The following is a 9,930-nucleotide window of genomic DNA, read 5'->3' on the forward strand; positions in this document are numbered from 1 at the left end:
CAGAACCAGCGGGATATTATTCAACCATCATCGCCTTCAAGCCAAAGTCAAATTCACCCCGAACCAGTGCCATCGAGCTGCAGTACGCAGATGATTCTTGTGTATCTGCAATCTCAGAAGATGTACTCCAGACCATTGTCAGCTCCTTTACAGAGGCATATGAGAGCATGGGTCTCACACTGAACATCTGCAAGATCAAACTGCCCTGTCTTTGTGGAGCAAAACCTTGACCATCAATGTGAAGGGAGGCCTTGGAGAATGTTGACCACTTACAATACGTTGGGAGTGTTCTGCTGGCCAAAACAGCCATTCATGAAGAGATCCAACGTCGTCTTCAGTATGCTAGCTCAGTCTTTGGCCGCTTGAGGTAAAGGGTGTTCGAGGGCAACAGCACCAGATCCGACACCAAGATCATGGTTTACAGAGTTGTGGTGGATCCCACCCTCCTATATGGCTCTGAGACATGGACTGTCTACAGCAGATGCCTCAAGGTACTGGAGCAGTACCACTGATGCTGCCTGTGCAAGATCCTGGAAGAAAGATGCACCAACACCAGTGTCCTCGACCAACCTAGCATTGCCAGCATAGAGGCACTGAATGCCTTTGATCGGCTGCAATGGGCTGGGTACATCGTCCGGATGACCGACACGAAAATCCCTGAGCAGGTGCTCCGCTCCCAGCTTCGAAATGGCAGGCGAGCCCCAGGTGGATAGAGGAAGCGTTTCAGTGATACCCTCCAGGTCTCACTGGCGAAGTGCGGCATTCCCATAGACGTCTGGGAATCACTGGCCCAAGAATGTCCAAAGTGCAGGAGGAGCATCCGGGAAGGTATTGAGCACCTTGAGACTTGCCGTGGGGGATAAAATCGAAGCCAAGTGAAAACAGTGAAAGCACCGCGCTGGCACACCAATGGCCCACCCACCCCTTCCCGTGACAACTACCTGCCCCAGGTGTAACAGAGCCTACAGTAGCTGCATCGGTCTGTACAGCCACCTTACGGTCTCACCCTGGGAGTGGAAGAAATTCATCTTCGCCTGCGAGGGAGTGCCAGTGATGATAGCTAGGTCCAGCTCTCACAAACCTCTCTGTTGGATTCCATAATAGAAGTGTCTTTTTTGGAGTGCACAATACCTCCTACCTCTGAGAGCAGAATGCCTGAGGGGGCTATGCTATAGCTTGCTATAGCAAATGGCAACAAATCCTGAGAGCTGAGGCTCGCTGGTGAAAGGCCCTGAGCTGTATTGTTGACTGCAGCTGTTGCCTTTGATTTTGAAGGGTAGCGGGTTCAATCCCATCCACAGATGTGAGTACACAATTATAGTTGACATGCCTGGTGTGGTTGGGAAGCAGGGATGTACTGTCCTTCAATGTGGACCATATGAAAGCTGTGACCTCTGGCAGTTTGGACATGAAGGCTCCTTAGTCGAGTCAGGACAAATGTGGCAGTGGTAGCTTTCAACATTGCAGAGTATCCCAGTATAGCCATTTTGAAGATGACAATATTACTGATTTAGCAGAGACAAGTGTGGCAGATAAGTTCAGCACAGCAGGACTTCACAGAGGAATACATAGCAAGATTTTTATGAAGGGATTTCAATAGAGGGATCGACATTGGTCTGGCCTCAGAATTCCCATGCTGTTTCTGAAATGGTGCTATAGAGTTACATTCACAAGAGAGAGGGCTGACAGAGCTTCAGTCTAAAAGACAGTGCCTCCCAGTACTGGGATAACAAGGTGTAGAGCTGGATGAACACAGCAGGTCAAGCAGCATCAGAGGAGCAGGAAAGCTGACGTTTTGGGCCTAGACCCATGGGAATGTATTATGCCCAGTGTTTGCCAGTGGATCTCAGAATGCGATCTTAGTGCTGAGACTGACAGCTCTGGCATCAGATTGTGGCTTACTGCGTGGGTCAGTGCCTTCAGTGTTTGCTCAAGTACCTAAAACACAGGGAGTCTGAACCCGCAGCAATGTTCATCAGCTCAATTCAGCCTTTACTCTGGGACTTGAAGAATTTTCAGAGAAAAGTCCCCAAACACTAGGCTGACCCTTCAATGGAGTGCTGGGTTAGAGGTGCCAGCTTTCAGCCAACCATGCATATGGCAGCACAGAGAGTTCATTCTCCCAGTGGCCTGACCAACATTCATCCCTAAACCATACCCCTCCAAAGACAGGTTCATCGAGCCTGCAGTCTGGTTTGGAGATCTTGTCTTGCACAAGGAGCAGGCCAGGTCCAATCTGACCAATTACTGCCATATCAGTCTACTCTCGATTATCAGTAAAGTGATGGAAGGTATCATTGATAGTACTATCAAGCAGCACCTGCTCAGCAATAACCTGCTCAGTGACCCTCAGTTTGGGTTTTGCCAGGGCCACTCAGCTCATCACCTCATTATAGCCTTGGCTCAAAGATGGACAAAGAGCTGAATTCAGAAGGTAAGGTGAGAATGACAGCTCTTGAAATCAAGGTTGCATTTACAAAGTGTGGCATCAAGAACCCCAAGCAAAATTGGAATCAATGGGTATCAGGAGCAAACTCCCTGGTGGCTGGTGTCTTATCCAGCACATAGCAAGATGATTGTGGTTGTCAGAGGTCAGTTAGCTTCATGACATCGCTGCAGGAGTTCCTCAGGGTTGTGTTCCAGGCCCAACCATATTCAGCTGCTTCATCAACAACCTCCATCATAAAATCAGAAGTGGGGATGTTCGCCAATGATTGCACAATGTTCAGCACCATTCACATCTGCTTAGATACCAAAGCAGTCCGTGTTCACATGCAACAAGATCTGGACAATATCCAGGCTTGAGCTGACAAGTGGCACATAACATTCATGCCACACAAATGCCAGGCAATGACAATCACCAGTAAGATACAATCTAACCACCGCCCCTTGACATTCAGACTCCCCTTGGTGTTACCATCACTGAATCCCCCACTTTCAACATCATGGGGTTTATGATGTGGAGGTGCTGGTGTTGAACTGGGGTGGACAAGATCAGAAATCACACAACACCAGGTCAGAGTCCAACAGGTTTATCTGAAAACACAAGCTTTTGTAGCCTTATCCTTTTACAGGTGTTAGTGAGAGCGGTAATATCAGTCAGTGAATTTATAAGTAAAAGATCAAAGGGTCACACCACTGATGGGGAGTCAGTCAATGTGGCATTTTATAAATTCCTACTTTAGAAATAAAACCAGTCTGACTCCAAACCAAAACACAAACAGATTCTAAACAAAGCCTCACACCTAACATGCATTGTCTGACCTAAAATGTCACCTCTTCTTTGCACAGATAAAACCTTTAGTTCTCTCAGGACAGTGACTTCAAAGGAATTCGGGGATTTACATATACTTATTAATCAATTCAAACCTTCTAACTGATTAAAGATTTAACAGCATCTTAGGTTTGTTTAATACATCCTCATCAGTGATGTGACCCTTTGATCTTTTACTTATAAATTCTGTGACTGATACTGCCTCTCTCACTAACACCTGAAGGAGGACTGAGGCTCTGAAAGCTTGTGTTTTCAAATAAACCTGTTGGACTATAACCTGGTGTTTTGTGATTTCTGGTCTTATCCTGGGGTTATTGTTGACCAGAAACTCAACTGAATTCACCAAATCAACACAGTGTCTACAAAAGCAGGTCAGCGGCTAGGAATAATGTAGAATACTGCATCTCCTGACTTCCCAAAGCCAGTCCAACATCTCTAAGACAAAAGTCAGAAGTCTGATGGAATACTCCCCACTTGCCTGGATGGGTGCAGCTCCAACAATACTCAAGAAGCTTGACCCCATCCAGGACAAAGCAGCCAACTTGATTGGCACTACATCCACAAGCATCCACTCCCTCCACCACTGATGCTCAGTAGCAGCAGTGTGTACTATCTACAAGATGCACTGCAGAAATTCATCAATGATCCTCAGACAGCACCTTCCACCTAGTAGGACAATGGCAGCAGATATATGGGAATGCCACCACCTTCAAGATTCCCTCCAAGACACCCACCATTCGGACTCGGAAATACATCACTATTCCTTCACTGTCGCTGGGTCAAAATCCTGGAATTCCCTCCCTCATGGCATTGTGGGTCAACCCATAGTAGGTGAATTGCAGTGATTCAAGAAGGCAGCTCACTACCATCTTCTCAAGAGCAACTAGTGAAGAGTAATAAATGCTGGCCCAGCCAGCAACACCCACAATGCACAAATGAATATAAAACAAAATTGGCTGCAGCTTCTGCAAACATTAAAACAGTGACAAGACTTTCAGAAAACATTTTGTTTTGACGACATACATTTCGGGATGTTGTGAAGGCTTCAAAGGGTACATCATAAACACCATTGTTCCATTTTGTTCTCTGTCGTTCTGTAATTGCAGGATAAAACACTAGGGTCAAGGTACAACAAAAAATCATCCCAGAGAATAAATCACCAACTATTAAAAGATAAATTAATGAGGAGGGTATGGTGTTTATTTTATCCATAACTAAAGGCACCGAATGTGTGAATCTGATAAACTGGGGAAATACTGCCATTTATAGGAGCTGAAAAGAAACTGCAGTTTGAGATCTGAGTGCTGGAAATAACAAGAATTTTCCGTTCCACTGGGTTTTGGATACAGCCCTAGGGCCACAAACATTCTTTCCAGCTAAAACAGTAGTTTACTTGCACACCTGTCTGTTTCGCATTGTGGATTCTTTGGAGATAGAAGATTGGAAAGTTTTACTTTCTTTCCACGTCTAAATTAGAGCAGCGGCTATTGGGGAGATACATGTGCCTCTGGAGGGAGCAATGTGTTGGAAACAAAACCCCACTGAGATGAGAAATTATTTTATTCGGAAGGTTGTGAACTTTTCGAATTCTCTACCATAGAGGCCTATGAAAGATCAGTCTTTTACTATGTTTAAAGTAAAGGTTGATAATTTTTTGATTATCACTGGTATAAAGAGTTGTGGAAATAGTTCATTCATCCATGATCACCTTGAATGGTGAAGCAGCTTTGACAGGCTGAATGGTCTACTCATATTCCTTTGTTCCTGTGACAGTGTGGAAGCAGACCCTTTGGTCCAGCTAGTACATGCGGAACATAATCCCAAACTAGATAAGTCCCACCTGCCTGCTCCTGGCCCATATCCCTCCAAACCTTACCTGTTCATGTACTTATCCAAATGTCTTTTAAACTTTGTAATTGTGCCCACATCCACCACTTCCTCAGGAAGTTCATTCCACACGTGAACCACCCTCTGTGTAAAAAGATTGTCCCTCAGGCCTTTTCTAAATCTCTCTCCTCTCGTCTTAAAAATGTGTCCCCTATTCTTGAAATACTCCCATCCTAGGGAAAAGACACCTACCATTAATTCTATCTATTCTCCTCATGATGTTATAAATCTCTATAAGGTCACTTCTCAACTTTCCATGCTCCAGCAAAAAAAAATTCCCAGCCTTTCTTTATAACTGAAACGTTCCATACCCGGCAACATCCTAGTAAATCTCTTCTGAACCTTTTCCAGCTTAATAATACACTTCCTATAATTTGGTGACTAGAACTGGACACAGTATTCCAGAAGAGGCCTCATGTCCTGTACAACCTCAACATGATATCCCAATTCTTATACTCAAGGTACTGAGCAACTGAATACTTACAGTTCAGGGTCTGAGGAAATCAGTCCCGTGACCTTGCATAGTCTATGAGACCTTATATTGTCTTTGTGAATAATGGCCCATGGGTGCCACTTTTAAAGTCACCTATGATCACTTTTGCTTCACAGAGATGACTATCTTCAAACTGCGAGGACCAAACGTTGCTTGTGACCAGTATTTCATGTACTATGTATTGTGATTACTGATATCTTTGACTTGGTCAATGCAGCTGCCTGATTTGTGCAATTGGCCATAAGAAATAGGAACAGGAGTAGGCCATTTGGCCCCTCAATCCTGCTCTGTCATTCAATAGGATCATAGCTGCTCTGACATTCTTTATTTCCACTTTCCTGTGTTTCTCCTGTCATCCTTGATGCCCCTACTGATCACGAATCTGACTATCTCAGCCCTATAAAGACACAAGGACTCTCTGTGGTAAGGAGTTCCATAGAATCCCAGTCTCAGTCTTAAATTGATACCTCTGTATTCTGGGAAATGGTCCCTGGTCCTGGACTCTCCCATGAGGGGAAACATCCTCTTGTTTCTTTCAAGGGCCTCATATTACTCACCAGTGTGCTGAGACAGAAAATGAAACATTCACTCTGGCCACTCCAGGTGTGCCTGCAGCCATTTTCCATTTCCAATGTGCATTTCGGATTTACAGGGCCACAGAAGGCAATGTAGGTCGTACTTGGCACAGGCAGTCCCAGCGTCATCATCCCTCACCCACTCCCTCCAAACTGGAATGTTCCTTTCTTCCTGTTGACCCCATCAGTATTGATTTTCCATAAGTTCTTACACACCTTTTTGAATTAGGGTTTCATCTCCCAATAGCTCCAGCTCTACAGCTTTGCAGTTGATGCTGCACTGTCCCACTGTTGAAGCCAGGATGACTTGACTTGTCAATGACCGCCCCTGCCCCACAGCAATCCAAGTCCTTCAACACAATATTTAAAATGTTGAATTGCTCATCTCTGCAATTGTTGTTTCTTCTACATCCCAACATATAGCCACTGATCTTCGCAATTAACCTCCTCAACTTACCCACTCCAGCAGTGGTCCCTGATTTGACTTGGGTTGAGTTGTCCCCCCTGTTGACCATAACTGATCGCGCCCCTGCCTGACTGATTTACTGTGAATTCCCAGATTGGTTACATTGGATCTGCAGGACTGACCATGGCCCATTCCACAGAATGTTGTGATACAGACCCTCTGACCTTATCCACTGCAAAGTGGCTGCCTGACTGTGTTCAAAGCCCTGAACTGAGAATCCGAGGCTGCCCTTGAATGACTGTATCAGGGCCTTCTTGACTGAAGGCTGTCTCTCTTGGCCTGGTTGAGGACTTTGAGTCATGCATGCATGTATGTAAATGATTTGGATGTAGGAGTGGAAGGGTGGATTAGTAAGTTCGTGGACGATATGAAGGTGGGTCGAGTTGTGAATAGTGCGGAGGGCTGTTCTAGGTTCCAAAGGGACATTGATAGGATGCAGAGCTGGGCTGAGAAGTGGCAGATGGAGTTTAACCCTGAAAAGTGTGAGGTGATTCATTTTGGAAGGACAAATTTGAAAGCAGAATACAGGGTTAACAGAAAGATTCTCAGCAGTGTGGAGGAGCAGAGGGATCTTGGGGTTCATGTCCACAGTTCCCTGAAAACTGCCACCCAGGTGAATAGAGTTGTTAAGAAGGCGTATGGTGCGTTAGCTTTCATTAATAGAGGGATTGAATTCAAGAGCCGTGAAGTTATGCTCCAGCTATACAAAACCCTGGTTTAGCCACATCTGGAGTATTGTGTCCAGTTCTGGTCGCCTCATTACAGGAAAGATGTGGCAGTGCTGAAAAAGGTGCAGAGGAGATTTACCAGGATGTTGCCTGGAATGGAGGGAAGATCTTACGAGGAAAGGTTGAGAGAGCTATGGCTTTTCTCTTTAGAACGACGAAGGATGAGAGGAAACTTGATGGAGGTGTACAAAATGATCAGAGGTATAGATAGAGTGGACAGCCAGAGATTTCTTCCTAGGGTGGAGGTAGCTATTCTGAGGGGGCATAGTTTTAAAGTGAGTGGAGGTAGATATAGGGGAGACATCAGAGGGAGGTTCTTTACTCAGAGAGTGGTAGGGGCGTGGAATGCATTGCCAGAGAGGGTAGTGAAGTTGTCCTTATTAGGGGCATTTAAGCAGCTATTAGATAGGCATATGAATGATAGTATAAGGTAGTGGTGGAAGTTAGATAGACCTTAGGTTTAGGGTAAAAGTTCGGCATAACATTGTGGGCCGAAGGGCCTGTATTGTGCTGTACTGTTCTATGTTCTATGTTTTCCCTGCAAATGCTGCTGACACATACTGCAGATGTGACATTGAGGTAGCACACTGCCATACAGCAACATGTCTATCCCCTTAACTGCTTGGTGCTGGCAAACATGACAAGCTGCCTGGCTTGGTGTGTGTGCTAAACAGCAAGGCAAGACTGAAGTAGGGAGAGCCTCTGGCTGAAGGTCAAGGTACAAAAAGGTAAGGCAAAGATGCTGTGAGCATCAAGGCAGGAGCAAAATGAGTGAGTGACAAGAGAGCAAGCGAGGAGCACAGAGATGTAGCCAACCTGTGAGCTGGGTGCCTGTCCCTGTCCAGCATTACAATGAAAGATGACAGAGGAGAGCACTCCTAAGTGTGCTGTAAGTCGGTGGGAGATGTGCCAAGAGAGTGTGGTGAGACTGGTGCTTGTCCAATGCCAATGTCTGTGGACGGGCTGAGGGTGTAGTGCAGGCAGTCACAACCCATCCAGGGTGCCCCAGAATGTTGGTGCCTGCTGGCTATGACAGAGGATTAGAGGTGAGCTGGAGACACCAGGCGTTCTGACTTTTACATCGGGAATTCATGCCATAGAACCAAACAGTAGGGAAGAGGCCCTTTGGCCCATCAAGTCTGTACTGCCAAAAATATGCTGCTACCAACGCTTTGCCGCACTCTAGATTTTGGCTTGTATCTGGTGGGTGGGAGAATGGGAAAGTACGTATGAATGAGGCAAGATTAGGTAATAATGGTAATGAGCCTCTTGCTGCTCTCTAGCAAGATTCCTGTGTCACTGTTCAACCCTTGGTTGGAAATGCAAATATTTTCCTCTTGACATTGAGAATCTAATTTCTGCTGATCACACCTGACCCTCCACTGCCCATATGGTTCAGTGGTTGTGAAGATTCTACTCTGTGAGTCTGCCCCTTTGTTTATGCTACAACTGAACTGTCTGATTCTGGCCGTTGTTCCCCAACAGACTATACGTAGGTCTCCGTGGCTCCCCGTCACTATGAGATAGCCTTGGCACACAAGATTAAGGATAATCCAAAGAGATTCTACAAATATGTTAAGAGCAAAAGAGCAGTGAGACAGAGAGTAGAGTGTCTTAAAGTTCAACAAGGTCATCATTGTGTTGAACCTCAGGCGATGGGAGAGATATTAAATGAATATTTCCTGTTCACAGTTCACAATACAGAAGAAGAAGTGCTGGAGGTCTTAGAAAACATAAAGATAGATAAATCTCCAGGACCTGATCAAGTGTATCACAGGAAGTTGTGGAAAGTTAGGGAGGAAATTGTGGGGCCCCTTGCAGAAATATTTGTATCGTCTATAACCACGGGCGAAGTGCCAGAGGACTGGAGGATGTCTAATGTTTTGCCTTTATTTAAGAAAAACTGTAAGGAGAAGCCTGGGCCCCACAGACCTGTGAGTCTGACATTGGTTGTGGGAAAGTTGTTGGAGGTGATTCTGAAATTGACATGCATTTGAAGAGCCAAGGAATGATTAGGGATAACCAGTACAGTTTTGTGTGAGGGAAATCATGTCTCACAAACTTGATTGAGTTTTTTGAGAAATGAACCAAAAAGATTGATGAGGGCAGAGCAGTTGACGTTGTTTACTTGGATTTTAGTAAAGCCTTTGATAAAGTTCTGCATGGTAGACTAATTAATAAAGTTAGATCACATGGGATTCAGGGTAAACTTGCCAATTGCATACAAAATTGGTTTGATGGTAGGAGACAGAGGTTGGTGGTGGAGGGTTGTTTATTTGGTCTGGAGGTCTGTGACCAGTGGTGTTCCATGGGGATCGATACTGGGTCCACTTTTGTTTGTCATTTATATAAACGATTTAGATGTGAATGTAGGAGGCATGGTTAGTAAGTTTGTGGATGACACCCAAAATTGGTGGTATAGTGTACGTTGAAGAAGGTTATGTAAGATTACAGAGAGGCCTTGATCAATTGGGTCAATGGGCTGAGGCGTGGCAGATGGAGTTTAA

The 9,930-nt window shown here is 45.2% G+C and overlaps 1 protein-coding gene across 1 annotated transcript in view; it reads right to left on the reverse strand.

Moving 5' to 3' along the window:
• epsti1 (epithelial stromal interaction 1) overlaps positions 1-9,930 on the reverse strand; it is an 85,532-nt gene that overhangs the window by 14,322 nt on the left and 61,280 nt on the right. The window contains exon 10 of the mRNA XM_048602829.1: positions 4,298-4,368. Coding sequence (XP_048458786.1) covers positions 4,298-4,368 — 71 coding nt within the window. The remainder of the gene's footprint in view (positions 1-4,297; positions 4,369-9,930) is intronic.

This window comes from Rhincodon typus, chromosome 11 (assembly GCF_021869965.1).
Source record: "Rhincodon typus isolate 14 chromosome 11, sRhiTyp1.1, whole genome shotgun sequence".
Lineage (NCBI taxonomy): Eukaryota > Metazoa > Chordata > Chondrichthyes > Orectolobiformes > Rhincodontidae > Rhincodon > Rhincodon typus.